This window comes from Peromyscus maniculatus, chromosome 19 (assembly GCF_049852395.1).
Source record: "Peromyscus maniculatus bairdii isolate BWxNUB_F1_BW_parent chromosome 19, HU_Pman_BW_mat_3.1, whole genome shotgun sequence".
Taxonomy (NCBI): Eukaryota; Metazoa; Chordata; class Mammalia; order Rodentia; family Cricetidae; genus Peromyscus; species Peromyscus maniculatus.
In genome coordinates, this window is record NC_134870.1 from 55,000,609 (window position 1) to 55,019,726 (window position 19,118).

General features: G+C 39.1%; 1 protein-coding gene and 1 non-coding gene across 5 annotated transcripts in view; one reads left to right on the plus strand and one right to left on the minus strand.

The window, feature by feature from the left end:
- Positions 1 to 19,118, plus strand: part of Wdr7 (WD repeat domain 7) — a 304,595-nt gene that overhangs the window by 199,406 nt on the left and 86,071 nt on the right. For all 4 annotated transcript variants that reach the window (XM_006985180.4, XM_042264248.2, XM_076555361.1 and 1 more), the window contains one exon: positions 12,726 to 12,912. In XM_006985180.4, the coding sequence (XP_006985242.1) occupies positions 12,726 to 12,912 (187 nt within the window). The remainder of the gene's footprint in view (positions 1 to 12,725; positions 12,913 to 19,118) is intronic.
- LOC121824209 (U6 spliceosomal RNA) lies at positions 18,332 to 18,441 on the minus strand. Its single transcript, XR_006066024.1, has one exon. It is a non-coding gene; the product is annotated as a U6 spliceosomal RNA (small nuclear RNA).

A 19,118-nucleotide genomic window follows, 5' to 3' on the forward strand; every position in this document is an offset into this window, starting at 1 on the left:
CCTAATTTGGACAGAACTTAGGATTCCAAGTCAGGAATTCTGACAGTACCAATAGCGTTTTGTTTATGGTTTCTGGCAATGATTATTTTTTTTTACATCAACCCCAAATGAAACTAATATTCCTCAAAGAACTATTTTCAGAGTTAAATGAAATAGCACATGTCAACACACAGCACTATGCCTGCTGCCTACCAGTCAGGGAGCAAATACAGATTCCTTTTATGCATTTTTCATTCCTTCCTTCCATTTTGTGTTTTTTCTTTATTGTTTGCTAAAATGTTTTATAGTGTCTTAAAAAGGATTAGTGTTCAGTAAGTTTGGCACTTTTTAAGATTCCACTTTGAAATCTAAGTATAATTACAATGAATATGTCTATGTTTAAAGACAATAAAAAGTCTAAATAATTCAAGTAAGGTGATGGAAGGAGAAGATTATGATCCATAAAAGCCTGCCCTCTGTTTGCAGGGCATGCGTTATCTTACTGAATACTACTATCAACTCAAGAAACATGTCTCATTTAAATAATTGTATCTTATTAGATGAAAAGATGTGTACATCCGTGCTCACCTCCAGTTCCCTTAAGAGCTCTCTACAGTTACCTGTAGTATTTTAACCACTAGGGAGATAAAGGTAGGATTTCCCTTTGAATTGAAAGCAGGCCGAGGAGAAAGGTTGGGGGTGAGAGAATATGCTTGAATTGTCTGACAGACGTTGTGATTTCATGGAACTATGTTCCTCCCAATTCAGATACCCTCGCCCTTTCATTTTAAACTGTGGCTTGCTTCTATATCTGTATTTCAAATATGTGAGAAAGGCAAAAATGATGAAGCATTATTGTTCTGTTATAGATTCCTGAATGTGAACAAATGATTTGATGGTATCAAATTAATCCATATGTGGCTGTAAAGCCTTAACAGTATTTTGGTGATTTTTTTTTTATTTTTTATCACTGATCCAAGGTGATTTAGAAGAATTCGGATTTTTTTTTTTTTGGTGCGTGCGTGCGTGTGTGCTTGCGTGCATGCGTGCGATGTATAACAGGCAAGTACTATAACCTATTTTAGGTTTTACTTAGTTGTCAATGATAGTGAAATAACAGAAAAATAAATTTCTTAGTTTGATTTACACTGTTACTTCACGTCTATTAAAAACGAAGGCTGAGTTACAGTGATTTTGGTTATGTTGAAGAATTAACTGATGAAAGTTAATCTGTATGTAGCTATTTTGCAAATTTAGTGAAAAGAGCTATGTTTGAAAAAAGATTGTTTTTAACATTAAAATTATACATTAGCCAATACAGTAAGAAGCGTCTAATTGCTTCCTGTCCCTTCCAAAATTACTTAGCCTGAAAAGATAGCACATATTGATTTACTGTATAGTAAATGTTCAATTGTCTCTGTTCCTCTAAAACACACACACACACACACACACACACGCTACACTCACATATACTTCAGGGAACTGCACATCAAACCCTTGTTTTCATCAACCATCCCCAAATAAGGATGCAATATCTTTATCCTCTGTAAAAGGAAATGGCATTAAACACACAAAATGAACAACAGTGGTAGTGTGAGCTCCACATGGAAGGTCCTTGTTGGCTTTTATGCTCAAAAGTAAAACAAATTTCCCAAGGTAAAATGCCCATCTCAGACAGTGTATTATCAGGCTATCAGACATGTGACAGCATCTGCTCCACAGTTGTCTGTAGATACGGTGAGACGCAATGTCACAATGTCTCATCTACGTGATAATGCTTTTAGAAATTCACATAAATATTTCGAGGTTCCAGTTCTTCTTTCCCCATGGTCTTGTTTTATTTCAGGAAGGGGCCACTAAACCAGAGAGTGGGGTTTTAGTCATACGCTATACTCTGGATTTACAACTGTATACATTTTTGTCATCCTACCTTGTGATTTTTCTATAAGCATCTGATTTTTCCCAGCACAGGCTAAGCTAACTAAGTAACAGGAGAGGTTCCAGGAGGAGCCTTTTAGAGAACTCCCTCTAAAGCAGTCTCTGTAAGCAACAGACTCCACAAGTAAGGTACGGGGCTATTTCTTCTTAAATAAGTGTAAATCATCATCTAAGATTTTTAGGTTAGTTTGTTGGTTGCTTATTTTTGAGATTGACGTTACTTTTTCTTTGTTACAGCTTATGTTACTTGATACATTGCCAAGTGTCCTTTTGTTAAAAAATACAAAGAAACCTGAATATTTTAAAAATGTATTTGCCCTTCTCTATTTGCACATTGTTGTCTATGCCTCCTTTAGATTTTCCTGGAGCTCTTCTAAGCACACTGGCACCCTTTGCATCCTAGAGCTGTGAGGTGGACTGAGTAGGGAGCTGATGTTTACTGGAGCATTCCCATTAACATAGCCACCACTTCTGGGGTAGATAATGGACTCAAAGGTTAAGAGCAGAGGATTTCAACAGCTCCAATCAGCAGGGCCTTCCCAGGGCTAATTACCTCTTTACTGCGCTGACTCTAATGTGACATGTTTATTGCTTTAACTAACAACTCATTAGCTTAGTTGATGTTTTTGTCAATATTAATTCGTTCATTTAAGCCAAGTCAAAGCTTAAACAAAGATGTCCAGACTGAGAAACGGGCAGCGAGGTGACTTTTGTTTGCCCATCTTCCACAACCCCTATTCACATCCAGTAAAATACATGTGTGGAAAGGGAGCCGTCACAGGGCGTGCATCGAGAAAGTTGGTGCTTGTCCTTCCCCAGTACCTGCAACAATTCTGACCGCACTTGTATGCTGACTCCAGGCTGCTTGCTGCAGCTTTCATGGCCTCTAACAGACGCTGTGGGTCCAGCCTTGGTGATCTTCCACCACACGTCTGGGAAAGGTTAACCTGCAGCCGCTCTTTGTTCCAGCTTAGGTTTTACTGTTATTAGAAAAGAGAGCAAGTCATTTTTCATAAGATTTTATTCTTCACTTATGGTCTCATCATAAGATTGCTTCGAGATTTATCTTACTATGATAGTGTGACTTCCTCAATTATCTTGATTGAATTATTTCAAAGGAGATACAGTTGTGGGGTTATAATGGAGTATTTCACTCTTTCCACTTTTGTGTGTGTGTGTGTGTGTGTGTGTGTCTGTGTGTGTTTGTTTCCCCTCACTTTTGGTTAATATTAGTAGTGTTTATGAGAGATGATCATTGTTTGCTTTCATGTGGTTTTTTATTTTATATCTTTTAAATTTAATTTTTTATGTATGACTATATATGTATGGACTCCTTGTATGTGCCCAGTACTGTGGAGGTCACAAGAGGAATTTAGAACCCTTGGCTCTGCCTACAACTGGAGTTATGAATGGATGTGAGTCACCTTGTAGAGCCTGAGAATCGAACCTGGATCCTCTACTAGACCAACGAGAATTCTTAACCACTGAACCATCTCTCTAGCCCTTCATTTCTTGTCCTTTTAAGTAATAGTTGGATTCTTATGCATTACAGGTGTGCAAATGGACAAAAGACCTGAGTGTGTTCCTCAGACTGAATGTAACTTCAGAACCCTGGGATTTAATTGACAAGTCCCCCTCCCCCCCCCCCACCATTGTAAGAAGGAAACAAGTCATTATTTCAAGCTAGGATTATTTTGGTAAAGCTAATACAAGACTAATGAGTTTTAAAACATGCTTGCTAGTTCTCTAACTTAACAGAGTTCTTTTGTGTTTTTTTTAATCAAAAGAAATGATGGCTTATTTTTTACACTGTACAGGAAGCAAAAAGTTTGCCTGGGGGTTTGTGTTTCTTGTTTGCTTATTTGTTTGTTCTTGAGACAAAGTCTTATTATATAGACCTGGCCCTGAACTCACAGAACTCCTCCTGCCTCTGCTCCCTAAGTCTGGTAGTTAAAGGCCTTTGCCACCAGCATCTAGTTATAAAAGTGTTTGTCCTAAGTATTCCATACTTACAAATAACACATATTAGCATCATTTTTAATCAAACAAATACCTGTGTGAAGCAAAGAAATAGTTCTCTTGGTGCTCTGCCCTTCCTGATCTTTGATGGGCATAGCAAGGGGGAAAAGGCTTCTTTCTTTCCTAGGTTACACTTTGAAACAAGTGGCCAATCTATTTCTTCATTTCGCACTCATTGTAATGGCGTAAATCATAATAAATTCATTCGGTTTAAAGTGTATATAATAGTCTTTCCCTCAGGAATTTCCTTGTAATTGAGCTCTTAATTGAAGTATTTTAAAAATGTGACCCCTTTTCCTTCTCTGCTGTTCAGACCCACGTTCAGTTAGTGGTTGTTTCTTCATCCATGATTTTAATTCTGCCCAGTGAGGTTGTTGTAAGTTGGACTATGCCTGCTTTAGGTGGCTGTTTCTTCATCCGTGATTTTAAGTCTGCCTACTGAGGTTGTTGTAAGTAGGACTGTTACCTGGTTTAGGAGTGAGCAGAGCTGAGATCATGTCTCTGAGGCCATGTAAAAAATTCTCTGAAGTGCTATGGTGTTTTAAACCAGTAAGAAAAAAACATTTAATTTTCCCTAGTTGAAGTCTGATTTGACGCTGACTTTTGCTTTAATTTCTAATTCTTAAATCTTTTCTTCCCAGCTAATATTTTCTCACAGCATTGGTTGCCATAAAACCCAGAGTTGCTCTGAATTTGCTGCCCTCTCTTACATTGCCCTCCCTTCCTGGCAGCCTGTAGTTCTCCAGCGCAGCCATCTCCTGCTGATTGCCAGAGTGCTTATGACAGTGAGTTCTAGACACAGCTATGAGGTCTTCAGGTTTCAAACAAGAGTAGATGATAAGTCTTAGGCAAAATTACAGTGAAAGGATTTAAAAAATCACAAATGAGAGGCTGAGCAAAATGTCACTGGTTTCACACTTTCACCAAGACTTTTTCTTGTTTAGTGACATTCTACACAAACTGGATAGAGCATTACTATATAATTTAAGTTGGTGTCTTGGTGGGATCTGATAAATTGGCTGTGGAAAATAAATACATGAACTATGGTGTTGTGCTACTGTGTATAGCAGGCAGGTGGCTGTTTGGGGTGTTTGTGTCCTACGTGAACCAAACAAGTCTGCTTTTCTACATGCCTGTTGTATCTGTGATGTGATGTCAGGGACTGAAGGTCTCACTGTGGGGTTCAGTCAAAGGGAAAAAGTGAAGCAGTATATAGATGTTATCAAGCAAGTAATGATGAAAATAATACATGATGTCCATAGAAGTATAACCTATACTTCTTTTCAGCTAATGAAGCATTTTCATGTGGTATTAAGTATGTATAACATTCTTTAGTAAATTGAGGCTGTGCTTTATGATAAATACATGTTTCAGAATACAAATTCATTAGGCATTTTCCGTAACATTATTATAGCACGAATGAATTCATGTGCCTGTGTGCTATGATCTGCTTATTTATTTTTGAAAAACGATTGTAACTAGGGAGATAACTACAAAAATATTAAGCACTGATTTTTTTTTGGGGGGGGGGTTGTTGTTGTTTTAGTTTTGTTGTTGCTTTTGATTGAATTCTGTTTATGACTGAATAGTATTCCTGTGACAGAACGGGGAGTGAGCCGTACTCCAATGCTGCCCCCTTTCAGCGCAGCCTGTAGGGCTTGGCTTTGCTCTTTGTCTCAGCCCCTTCCCCAGCTTTAGTGTTTTCCTGGTAGAGCTCAGTGTAAACCTTTTCTTGCATTATTGCTCTTTTAAAAACCATTAAGATTAAAGTTGATATCATTCAAAAAATAAGAAATATGGTAAAATAACACTAAAATATTACCTATTGATATTACTGTTGGCTGCAGGTTGACAGAATTTTCTCAACAGCCAGAGGCTCCAAGTTAATTGTTATTTATCCAGTGCCGGGCTTTTGTGTGTTCAGCTTTTGTTTTGTTCTCTTGGGTTCTGCATCTGTCTGAACTTGGCAATGTGTTTGTACACTCGACTACACAGAGGTGGTGGTGGCACACTGCACGCTGATCCTCACTGTGAAGCTGCCGCCGTCTGTACCACTCACTGTCTTACGGGGCGGCAAGAATGCCATCATTTGACCTTGATTGCAGCTCCAGATTGCACAAAATAATGTATCATTTCAGTCTGTGGTGAGTTGAGGTAAAGCCCCTTGGTGTGTGTAGTCCAGACCGGTGGCCAGGAATAGGTCTTAGTGTTTGTGAGTCATAGAGAAATCATTAAATCTCTCAAAGTGGCAGTGCTTTGCACTGTTTTAGGTACCATAAGCCAGTAAAATTTATAGAATTATATTTAATTCTATTTGAAGAAATTTAGAACTGTTTCAATTTTTTTGTATTATATGAACATTAGAAAATACTATTATATATAATTTTATTTAAAATTTCTGTATTCTGTCAAAATTTTAAGAAGATAATTTTACCAAGAAAATAGTAAGCCCATTATTACCTTAAATAGCATTCTTTTTCATTTAATAACTTCTTTTAAGATAAATAACTTACTGTTGGTATCTTTCTCATTTTCGCTTAGAACCACAGGAACTGGGCCATGGGCTAAGACAGGTTGTGGGTGACTCTTGGGAAGCAGGATTGGTTGACTGTGCTGAACACACACAACATCAAGCAATCCTCAGTATTTGCCGAAGCTACAGTTGTGTATGAAACACTGTGCTAAGCCTATGCCAGAGAAGGAAGTACTTTTTACAACTTCACATCACCAAGGGAATGTTGAACCTTTATCAGGTTGAAAAATAAATGAATAAATAAAATTACCATTAAAGAGAGAACAAATGCCTGGATGGAGACTTGGAGACTGGAGTTATGGCTCGGGCCTGAGTTTGAATCCCAGCTCTACATGAGAGGACTTACCTTTAACTCCAGCTTCAGGGGATTCAATGCCTATTCTGACTTTCAGGCTACCACGCCTGTACACATAAGTAAAAATAAAAACAAATCTAAAAAGAAACTAGAGTAAGTGCCCGAGGTTAGGATGTTGTTTGTTAAATACTTAATGTATGGCTCAGTGTAGACTATGTGTTTTGCATGAATGATGCATGCCTTCAATCCCTAGCACCACAGGTGGGTGGGGTAGAGGGATGAAGAAATGGGAGGGAGGGGGAGGGAGGGAGGGAGAGAGGGGGAGAGAGAGAGAGAGAGAGAGAGAGAGAGAGAAGAATTTTATTCTAATATAAGCAGGGCGGAGTGGCAGAAATTGCTTGCTACATACCCTAAACCACTTTCTGCTCAAAGACAGACATACAGTGCTCTATGTAGTTCCCAGATCTTGCTGTGTTTTGCTTTGCTTGGAATGTTTTCTTCCATTTACTTTTGCCTCTGATTAGCTAATTCTTACTTAAAAGTTCCTTTAGGGCATTGATGCCATTATTGCTGATTAACAGTAGTGTTGTAGAATATTACTTTAACTAGGCAAAGATATGTTACATTTGCTTATGCTGCATTTGTTTAATAATGTAAAGATGTGCTGCATTTGTTTCACTTTGCCTGCCTAAGGCACCTGATTGGTCTAATAACATGCTGAATGGCAAATAGCTAGGCAGAAAAAGGATAGGCAGGGCCTGGCAGCCAGAGAGAATAAATGAGAGGTGAGATCTAGGCTCAAAAAGAATGGGAGAGAGAGAAGAAGGAGAAGAGAATGAGGGAGAAAGAGAGGAAGATGCCTGGAGCTAGAAGCTGTTAGCAGACAGACAGACTAACGTTAAGAAGCAGTGAAAGTAAGATATACTGAAGAAAAGAAAGGTAAGCCTTGAAGCAAAATGTAGATGAAGAGAAACAGATTAATTTAAGTTAAAGAAAAAAGGATGGCTAGAAATGAGCATAAACTAAGGCCAAACATTCATAACTAATAATAAGTCTCTGTATCATGTTTTGGGAGCTGGTTGGTGGCTCAAAAGAAAAAGCCTGGTACACAGGAGAGTCCTCAGCATCTTTATTGAACAACATGTTTTGAAACCAAAAGAGTTAATTCAGTAAATCTTTGTAGCATCTGTGATTTATGTATGTTGTTTTTGAATGAGTTCTTTGAGACAGATGTAGAGTTTTGGCATTTGTAAGTCTTTGTAATTCCAAAAGAGTTCATCAAAAAGGAGCAAACATTTTCTTATTAATAGACTTAAGAAAAACATTGTGAAGATGACCATTTCTCTCTCTCCTCTTTTGATGCCTTCCACATGGGTTCCCAGATCTGTGAATCTTGCCCTGGCATGATGGTTGGAATCTTTGTTATCTGGAGACTACACTTTCAACTGCAGAAGGTTCTTGAGTGGAATGATGCATAGGCAATGGTGCTCCTGAGACCTTATGTTTCCCATCAGGCACTATCTTTACCTTCAATGCCTGGTCACCACCACATGTGAGAGGAGCAGGCACTCTGAAGAACCATTACAGGAACCAGAGTCTTCTAAGAAACCCTTGCTGGTTTCTCCTTCCTGCCATTTCATTCAAAGCCATGTGGTCACCTCTTCCAGGCTGCCCTTTCCACTGCACCAAAACAGTGATAGGAAATACTAAGAAGTCAGTCTCTTATTGTTTTGTTATTGATGATATTTGTTCTTATTGTTCTCAGGAAGAATGTATCTGAGTTGTGAGGAAGCTGTCCTTAGCATTTCCAGATAGAGGCACTTGGAGAGCAGCCAGGTCCATAATTTAGTATTCATGTGTTTAGGTGGAATTTTTCTGCACCACAGTCAGCTCTGTCCTCCCAGCCAGCTCCCAAATAACCACACAGAGACTTATTATTAATTATAAATGATTGGCTGATAGCTTAGGCTTGTTACTAACTAGCTCTTATATCTTAATAACTTTGATGTCAACGCAGCTAGATGTCCCTGTCATTGGATAATATTACACCCTTCTGGGGTCTTTTTTGGAGTTAAAGACTAAATAATCAGACTTAAAGTTTTTCTTAGTTATGATAAAAGGTAAATTAGATATAAAACTTCAGACTGACAAAGATAATAGAGTATTTTCTCTAATTTTTCCAAATACCAATGGACTAAATATTGTAACTGTTATTCTTACTTGATAGCTGTTTTTGTTATATATAGTTTTACTATGTTAAAGTTAAAACCTTCCTATTTAATTAGAAAAAAAGGGAGAAATGCTGTAGAATAATCCTTTTGTACACTGAATATGTATTACTCTCATTGGTTTAATAAAGAGCCAAATGGCCAATAGCTAGGCAGGAAAAAGTTAGGCAGGAGAGCCAGACTGAGAGAACACTGGGAAGAAGCGGGGGCAGAGGAGTCACTAGCCAGATGCAGAGAAAGCAGGACATGTATGTGCTGTGTTGAAAAAAGGTACTACCACGTGATAGAGCGTATATAAGAAATACGGGTTAATTTAAGTTGTAAGAGTTAGTTAATAACAAGGCTAAGCTGTCAGCTGAGCATTTATAATTAATAAGTCTCTGTGTGGTTATTTGGGAGCCATCTGGTGGGACAGAGATAACTGGCAGGAAAGAAAAACCCCATCTACAAATGGCACCCCACATTGGGCACCAGATAATATGATTTCCTTTACCATAAAATAAAACTCAGGGACAAATATTAAAGCTGAAAGTCTGAGATAATCACAAAGGACTGTGAAATACACTGCTACCTTTCACTTTCCTGCTGGAAAAGGCCAGAACAACCTCCCAGCACTGCCTTTTCATCTGGGGTTCTCTCTTTCTTGAGTCTGCCAGGGAACTCTGTGATCCATTCTGCTCAGCTGAATGTGAACTCTGCCTCTAGAACCAACACCTGACTCTGTTGGACATCGGGCCACAAACGTAGATAAAATTCTGTAACACATGTGGCAGCCTGCAGTGAGGGGAGATGGCCACTGAGATGCTTAAAACATTGTGTCTAGGAAACTTACTCCTCTTTGCCTTAGGGGGCCAGAGTGCTGAGACTGGAAGCCATTCCTGCTTCTGCAGAGAACAGAAGGATGGGTTTCTCTGCAGCTTCTACGACTTCCTGAAAACACGCAGGAAGGTGACAGTTTCTTTGTCATTTTGTAACAGCATTCTGACTTACTGCATCGGGGATACATTAGAAATGCACATGCAGAAGAGGCAGATCTGAAGTCCATGATAGGCACTAGTGTGTCCTGTGATGAGGAAGTTGGAAGATGCAAAAAGCTACAAGAAACACAGTTCCTGCCCTCAAGAGGCTAGTACAATTAACAGAGGAAGAGGGAAATGCACAGAAATGTTTAAAAAAAAAAAATGGCCAGAGTGTAGAGAAGAGTGGATTACTTTTTAAAGAAGAATGGATTAATTCTTTCTCCCAAAAGCAAAGCATGAAGGTTTACTAGTTCATTGACGTGGTTGGACATGGGTAAATTCATAAATCCCATATGAAGTATTTATCAGTTTTTTTTTCCTCAGAGATCTTTTGTGCATGCTTGTTTAGTTTCATGCATGCATAGTGAACCCATAGTCATGGCTGCTTTGCCATTCTGACACAGAATTGGTGGCTTTGTCTACATATGTAGTGTTCCAGGGGAAATGCTTTGGTATCCAGCATTATATATATACAAGTTTTTTTCTTTAGTGAAGTGTTGGTTTTGCTGTGACACACACTTTCACATGTTCTTTGTTTTTTGTTGTTCCTCCTGCCCCATTCCTTCCCTCTGTCCTGCTGACTTCCCTTTGCTGGCCTTCTTCCCTCCCCCATAGCCACCCTGCTCTTTATTTATTGTGTGTAGGCGTGGGGTGTAGGTGGGAGCCTGCCATGCCACAGCATACAGACAGTGTCAGAAGACAGCTTCCCCATGCCCAGGGACCAAACTCAGGCTGGCAGGGTCACATGCAGGAGCTACCCTCCCTTCTACTTTAAGATCACACGTGATCTGTACTCTCCTTGCCTCCCAAAGACATCTTTTTCCTACTTTGATGCTTCCTTTTCTCGTTTTATGAGCTACACCCGCACCCCTAGAAACATGTATAAAAATTAAAATCTTAAGATCTGCATATGAGAGAATGTGGTATCTGTTTTCCTGAATTTGAGTTACTTCACTTAATGTGCTTTCCATTTCCATCTATTTTCCTGTAAATGTCTTGATTTTTCCTTATAACTGAATAAAATTCCATTGTATGTATGCACATTTTATTTATTCATTTTTTCCAACAGATTTTTAAAAGATTCTGTGACTGAGAAGTTCAGAACCACCAGTACACAGAATGCTTCCATAGACTCAGACTTAGAGAACTTTTCCTTTTCACCTCCATTTCAAGCTATTCTACTCAGTAGTTGGCTATTTAAGATTAAATAATTAATTTTTATGTCAGATATATTACAATTTATGCACCATGTTTTTTTTACAAAACGGATGGATTGGGCCAGTGAGATGGCTCAGCAGGTAAAGGCGTGTGCTTCCAAGCCTGGTCACTTGAACTTGATTCCCAGTACTCACAGAGTAGAAGGCAAGAACCATCTCCCAGAAGCTGTCTCTGACTTCATACACACACACAATAAATAAATAAGAAAAGGAAGGCAATATTAAGCAGCAAAGCAGAGATAATTGAACGTGTTCTTCATGAGTCTTGCATGCCATGTTTTGAACACTTTCTGGGGTAGTTTAATTTGTGATGCTGAGTTGAAAGGAGCTGGCTGATATGTTCTGTAGCGTCAGCACAATCCACACTTGTACTTTTCGTCAGAGAAAGCCATCATTGCCACTACTTCTTAGACAAGGACACTGAGGCTCGGTGAGTAACTGAAGCCGCCGCAGTCTCTAAAAGTCAGGCAAGCGTGGTTAACCCTCTGTGTGCACCTGATGCCTGTGTTCTCTTTCTCAGCAGGTTGCTTGTTCTGTGATTTAGGAACTGCTTTGCAACTTCTCCAGAGAGCAAACAAAAGCAGCTCTTCAAAATTAGTTTTCTTAGCCTCGGGTGGTGGCATATGCCTTTAATTCTATCACCTGGGAGGCAGAGAGGCTGATCTCTGTGCCTTTGAGGCCAGCCTGGTCTACATAGTGAATTCTAAGATAGACAGTCAGGGCCTGACAGAGAGAATTTGTCTCAGAAAACATAAACAAACAAAAAATTCTACCTACCTACCTACCTAACTAACTAACTAACTAAATAAATAAATAAAGTTCCCATGACTTCTAGTGGTTTCTTTTTGAATGTCAAAATGCCTTTTGAAGTGAATGGGCCTTTGTAGTTGCTGGCTACTGAGCTTGAGTGAACTAACTGTTACTAGGCTCAACTTTCAGCATAAAAGGACACATGTTCATCCAAAACTACATGGCTTGATCAGATTTAGAAATTGTATTATGCTATTTTTATATTTATATAATAAACTTGTATGAAGATTATTATTGTAAATGTACCAGCATGTGGAAAGAAATGTCTCCAACCTCGAGTCTCACACGGTGCCTTGTGTAGCCTTCTACTGATATTACCTCTCAAGACAAGGCCTCCTGATGGATGTGTTTGTCCACGCCCTGTGTTAGATATGATAGAAAGGAGGGAAATGTGAAAATCCTACATTACATTATTTGAGCCATCTTTAATTTGTGATGCTGAGATGAAAGGAGCATTGGAAGACAGGCCACTCATTTTTCAGTGCTGAAGTATGTATTTATATATTATTATTATGTAATTAAGCACTTAAGAATATACCACAAAATATTGTAGCCTAAGGGCTAAACAAAGTATAAGTTTAAAATCTTTTATGGTTTTGTTGATCAAACTCTTCTTTGGAAAAAATTGAAGTATACTTATATTTTCAAAGTATACTTAATACTCTGATTTTTATTTTTATTTTTTAGGTAAGGCACTGACATTTCTTCTGCTACAGCCACCAAGTCCCAAACTTCCTCCTCATAGCACCATCCGGAGAACTGCCATTGACCTGATTGGACGAGGGTTCACAGTGTGGGAGCCTTACATGGATGTGTCTGCTGTTCTGATGGGGCTTCTGGAGCTGTGTGCAGACGCTGAGAAACAACTTGCCAAGTATGTGTGAATTCCTGTGGGTTAGTGTGTTGCTGGTGGAGGTATTGGCTAGACTTTAGAAACTGTGTTTAATCAGCAGTGAATCCACGGGGCATGACAGCCATACTGGTAGACACAGCACTCAGTATGCCAATTCCGGAGGACTGCTCCAAGTTCAAAGCCGGACACACAGTAAGACCCTGTCTCAAAAGACAAAAACAAAACATAACAATACAAACTCAACAAAATAGAAAATTGAGATGTAGCTTGAGACAATGAATGATCTATTACATAATTTTCAAATTGTGTTTACTATACCTTGAGACATTACTGATTAATAATTATGTAAACATATTGTTTATAAGGAAAATGATATGCATAATTGGTACTAGATCAAAACTGTTTTACTAATAGAAGATTGGGCTAGACAATTTGGAGACTTGCTCCTCTACATTCCTGTTAATTTTTAAATTAACCTTATTGGCATTTCCTTTGCATGTAGTCAGTGACAAGTTGTATGATGACGAGTTGGGAAGGTAGGATGGCTCAGTGAACACAGATACTTGCCACCAAGACTGACAATCTGAAGTTCAATCTCTTGGCCCCACATGATGGAAGAAAAGAACCAATTTCTGCAAGTTATCCTATGACCTCCCCTGATGCATTGCACTCGTATGCGTGCGCACACACAGTGCACACTCACTAAGTAAATGAAATGTATTAAATTTTTTAATATACCATAATCATCACTTTAAAAATAACAAAAGAGGAAAATGTACAGAAAGAGTTGCTAACCTGAAATGAGTGGGAACACTTGCTGATGGCTAGGAGTTGTGGTGGTAAAGATGGGCATTGATGCTCTCTTAGAACCCAGTCTCCTGATTCCAGGAAAACACCTCTCCTTTGGGTATATTATGCAAGTGGCATAAACTTGGTGATTATCAACAAAAGTAAAGTGACAGTGTACAGCCATCACAACCACCTAGTCCCCAGTAGTGCTGACTCCAAAGCCACCATTGTCCATTAAGCAGTTTCTCCCATTCATTCCTCTGTCTAAATGCCTTAGGAAACACTAATCTTCGGCCTTTCTTAAATTTGCCTGTCCTGGGCAGTTCACAGAAATGAACCCGTGCATCCTGTAGTCTTTGATGATTCACTTCTTTCACTTCTTTCTTTGATGATTCACTTCTTTCACTTATCCCTCTTAGAGTCCATTCCTATTGTAGTGTGTTTCACTGTTTTATTTTGTATTTTAGCTGGATTCCATCCCACCTACTGTTAGACAATGTCTTGTTTATCTGTTGATAGACATGTAGCTATTTTTCACCTTTCGGTCTTATGAACAGAGCTACTGTGAACATTCATATGTAAGTGTTTATGTGGGAACTCATTTTCATTTTCAAAGTGGAATTAGTAGGGCTTATAATTCCATCTTTAAATTTTCCAGGACTACCAAACAATTTTTCATCGCAGTTGAATTTTCATTATCTTCAGCACTGTACAAATAAGATTTCCATTTTTCTGTCTACTTTTTAAAGTAGTTCATCCTAGTGAATATAAAGTGATAGAAATTCCTCAATTGTCCCATGATGCCTCTCTCTGTAAAAACATACCAGTGTCGTCATTGTTGACCTTTTTAAAAACTAAAATGATCGCTCTTTGCTTCATGGCTGCTTTTCCTTATGCCACAGTTCCCTCTGGTTACAGCACGTGGGGACCTGCTGTCTTTCTGCTAGATGGGCTAAGTACACTGTGTGGAAGCCAGAGAGGCAACTGAAGGCTGAAACACAGTGCTGTGACTTTGCCTACAGATTATCCATCCACTGCCCAGTGCCCCTGGTGAACTGGTAGGAGGAGAGTATTCACTGCAAACCTAGACAGCTGCTTTCCTCTCTTACCTCTTGTCATACCTCCATGTTTTCTAATGTCACCTCTAGGTCTCCCTAGCTACCTGAATGGAATTAAAGTGTCTGCTTCAAAAAGTTGATGCTAAGTGAGATTATGTTTGCAAAGAACTGAGAGGAGTGATTAGCACATCTTAAGTGTTTTCATTTGTTACTATGATAAACATTCTGTCGAAAACCAACTTAGGACAAAAGGGCTTATTTCCTTTATACTTTCCAAGTCACAGTCCATCACTGAGAGAAGTCAAGGGAGGACCTTGAAGCCAAAACCATGGAGGAATGCTGATTGCTCATGCTCTGGCCTGGCTTTGGCTCATGCTGAGCTAGCTTTCCTACGCATATATCATATAACTACCTAGGGATGGTATTGCCCACAGTGCATTGGGTCCTTCTACCTCAGTTAGCAATCAAGACGATGTCCTGCAGACATGCCCACAACACAGTCTAATAGAGGAGTCAGGTGACTGGGATTGGAAATAAAAGCTAACCAGAGCATTAAGAGACTGATGGTGTTACTATGGCAGTTGTGTTAAGTGGTGATGTTGTTGTGATGGTTCCAGTGTTCAACAGATTACAAACTGGCAAATGAGCAGTGTTATGGATTAGTGGCCAGAATGGTTTCTGGTAAAGGAGGGCAGCAGATATTTCTCAGGTGACTTTTGGAATTAGGAGGGAATGCTGGCCTATAAGTTTACACCAATAGTACAAGGCAGCTGGTCTTTGTACAAATCTCTAGAACATATTTTCTACCTTTAGCCTCCTCCTGACTCGATGTTGTGTACCCACAGGAGAACACAGCATGGGCTGCACGTCCTGAAGCCCTCTTGCTTTATCATGAGAAGCATGTAATATGTTTAATTATCCAGTATGATAGTTTGTTTTCAAATATGACCAATCCCAATTTCACAAGTTTATATACTCTATTCTGTTACCTGGAATGAATGGTAGGTTTCATTTTAGTTTTATTGTTAACAGTTTTGTTTTTAAAATAAGTTTACATCAAGCTTATATCAGCAAAGTAAACATGTATATATGCCTCATCTACAGAGAGTATGTCAAGAGACATAAATCCTATAGTTTTCAGTAGGTAATTTAAATCTTGCTATTACATCCTTTCTGTCACAAAGATTAGTATGACTTTCTCTACACAGCTCTGAATAAATGAATGTATCAGCATGTAGCCTTGAGGAGTCCAATGTACTTTTCATCATGATAAATTGCATAATAAGCAAGAAAATGTTTGCTTATTAATCTCTAACAAGATTTAGATTGAAAATGGCCTCTTACATCCATGACACACTTGGTAGAGCCTAAGGAGTACTGAGAAGGGGAAGTTGAGCAGCAGTGTCCATGGGCTTAAAGGTGACTCTCCCCCACCCCCACCCCTCGCATCCTGCTGGGACTGATTTACTGTCTACACAATAAGGGGGCTTAAATGCCTTGCTTCTGTCCATGATGCTAAGCTTGCTGTGTGAAAATGCTTTTACCTTGACAAATGCTTACAATTTCAATTCACATTTATGGAAAGAGCAATCATAGCAAATATTTCTCTCTTTTTTCCCAGTCTTGTAAGTTCATGAGGACAGGCTTGGGAGAGACAACTAGTTCTGAAGAATATATATTATGGAAGAGTTCTTCCTCCCTCTCTTTCAAGTACTGCCTTTCCCTGTCAGAATGGAGTACTTAGAGTTTTTCCACAGACCTGTAGGTGCCTCAAGGTCAATAAGAGTGTTTCCCCAGAATTCATAACACCTTACTGTAGAATTCTGACTCATCACTTCTGCTAGTCACAACATCAGCACTTTTTTCTAATTTTTTTCCCAGATATTTTGCTTATAGGTGTGCTTACTAATGATGCAGGCATTTATTAACTAATATACGAAAGGGCCAGGGTTAGCTACTTCTAGTTTCAGGTGGAGTCAGGCAAAGATTCTGTCTCACAATGTCCAGGACATTGAGGCAGTAAAGGGTTGGACAGGCTTGATGGAGTGAATTAACAGGGCAAGCAGAAGGTATGCCTGGATTTTCATATCAGAATAGTCTGTGGTGAAGAGCAGGGACACAACAGAACCAGGCTTAGGCACTGCATGTCTTGAAACAGATCCCAAGTGAAAGTTACCTTCCTCTGAGCTAACAGCAGGGTGCAAGCTAGGATTCACCCATCAAGAAACACAACAGCTTCCTTTCCAGCTGTCTTTGGGAAGTAGAAGGAAGGTTAGGCCAAAGGTTGGTTGTAACTGGAAGCTCCTTGCTTGTAGTTAGCACCTACTGTGTACACTGGTAGATCTGTGGGTTCAAAGTGGAGTCTTAAATTGATACGTGGGAAATTAAGATCCACTTCTTGGAGCTCTTAGTGTAATTAATAAATAATTTAAGAATGAACTCAAATGGAAGCTCAAGGACAATTTTATTAGAGTTTAAAAGAAAAAAATGCCATGGCAAGCAAGCTGTAAATCTCAACAGCTTCCTGGAGGAGAATGGGGGTGGGGGAGGGCTCATACTGTGTAAGATGTCCTGTCCTGAAGGTCAGACACTTGACAGGCAAGCATCCACATAGCTGGGAGGATACTGTAGGGAAAAGTAAAAAAGCCTAAAATATTGGGGAGACCCAAAGTGTTAAGCAATCCCTGCTTAGAAAAGACATAGAAGGAAGAAAGGGGAAATGCACAGTTCTGAGTAATTCAGAAAAGGGCCAGTTGTACAAAACTGCACGGCTGCCAGCCAGTAAGCCACAGTTCTAGGGTGAGCATTCTGGGAAGGAAAAGTGCAATATTCCCTTAAAGGACTTGTTCTGCCTGCGTCCTTACCACGGGCTTCTGTGAGCTGTCTTCCGACGGGTGGTTCTTTAGCTAAGTGGAGTGTTAGGTCATGGGCCAGAGATGAGATTTTGCTTAATGGGCCTTTATTGCTTACTCTAACACACCCACCTCTGAAGAGGTGACCCTAAAATCATTTAGGAACTAAATTAGAGATTAGAGCCTTCCAAATTTCTGGCATCTCTGGCTACAGTGAGGCAGCCAGGGGCTCAAGGACATTTTTGGGTTTTGTCTAGAGAAACTGTACTTCTCTTGGAAGTCTTTTTCCCCTAAACTACCTACCCAATTTCTCCCTCCTGTTGGGCCTTTATTGCTTACTCTACCAATATGCAATGCTACTTGAGGGTTTCTGTGCTGTGTTTATTGCAAACACGTTCATTTAGGTATACAGAAGCCCAAGGCAGTAAACACGATTTTTCCCATTTTGCAAGTGCACACACACAGATCTAGTGTATGAATCTGTGAGAGACACCATCTCTCGTTTTCTAGATGGTAAAAATGACTGGGTTTAATTTCAGGTCTAGCTGACTCCAAAAGCTAAAACTATAACACTATTCAAAATCTTAACACCCATAAATTAAAAGCAGCTTAAATAAAGATTACCAAAAAAATGATCAGGGCATAATTTTAAATGTACTTTTGGATTTGAAATTTAATTTGGAAATTTTCATTAAGGATTTAGTACCTTATAGAAATTAAAATTTTCATTTAAATATCACTAAAAATTTTTAAATTATAGAATGCTTTAATTTGATTGCCAACCTTGCAAAGGGGCCATGCTAATCTCTTGATGGTTCCAGTTTTAGTATATGTGCTGCCAAAACGAATACTCACTAAATTCTTTAAGTAGTGTCTTAGTTCTTACTTTTTAGTGATGGTAGGCAGTGATTTTAAGAAAACTGTATTTTAGAGATGACAGTCTCCATCAACTGCATCTGCCTGGTGCACTCAACATGAAAAGGGCTGGGCCCCCTTTCGGACTCTCAGCTCTCATCCCACAGCTATTGTACTGAAGGCTTATGCTGTTTGTTTGGTGAGTGATCCACAGGTAGCATCTTTTATAAGGAGTTTCTTCAATGAACAAGAATGGTATATTTATTCAATGTGGACTGTATAATAACACAATGAGGTTGTATTTTCCTGAAATAACTGATAATTCAATTATTTGTAAATAATTGAACATCATAATTAATCCAGTTAATTGTGATAAATATAGAAACACAGTTTTTTGTTTAAGAAGTCCTTTTTTAAAGATCTCTGTGAGTCTATACATACTAATAAAGTGTTAAAAATGTCAGACAAATCCTGCTTTCTAGGCAAGCAGGAAACTCCTGTCTTCTTGGAAGGCTAGACTCCTTCTGGCTTTGTGCGACCTGTGATTTGGATTCTATTTGCCTAGGTCATGGTGTAGGGCCTTTATTGTGAAAGAAGAGTGGAGCACAGCCCAGCTGTTGAGGGCCATGCCCATCATGTGCTGCCACAGCTGAGGACAGAGGGATTACAGCAA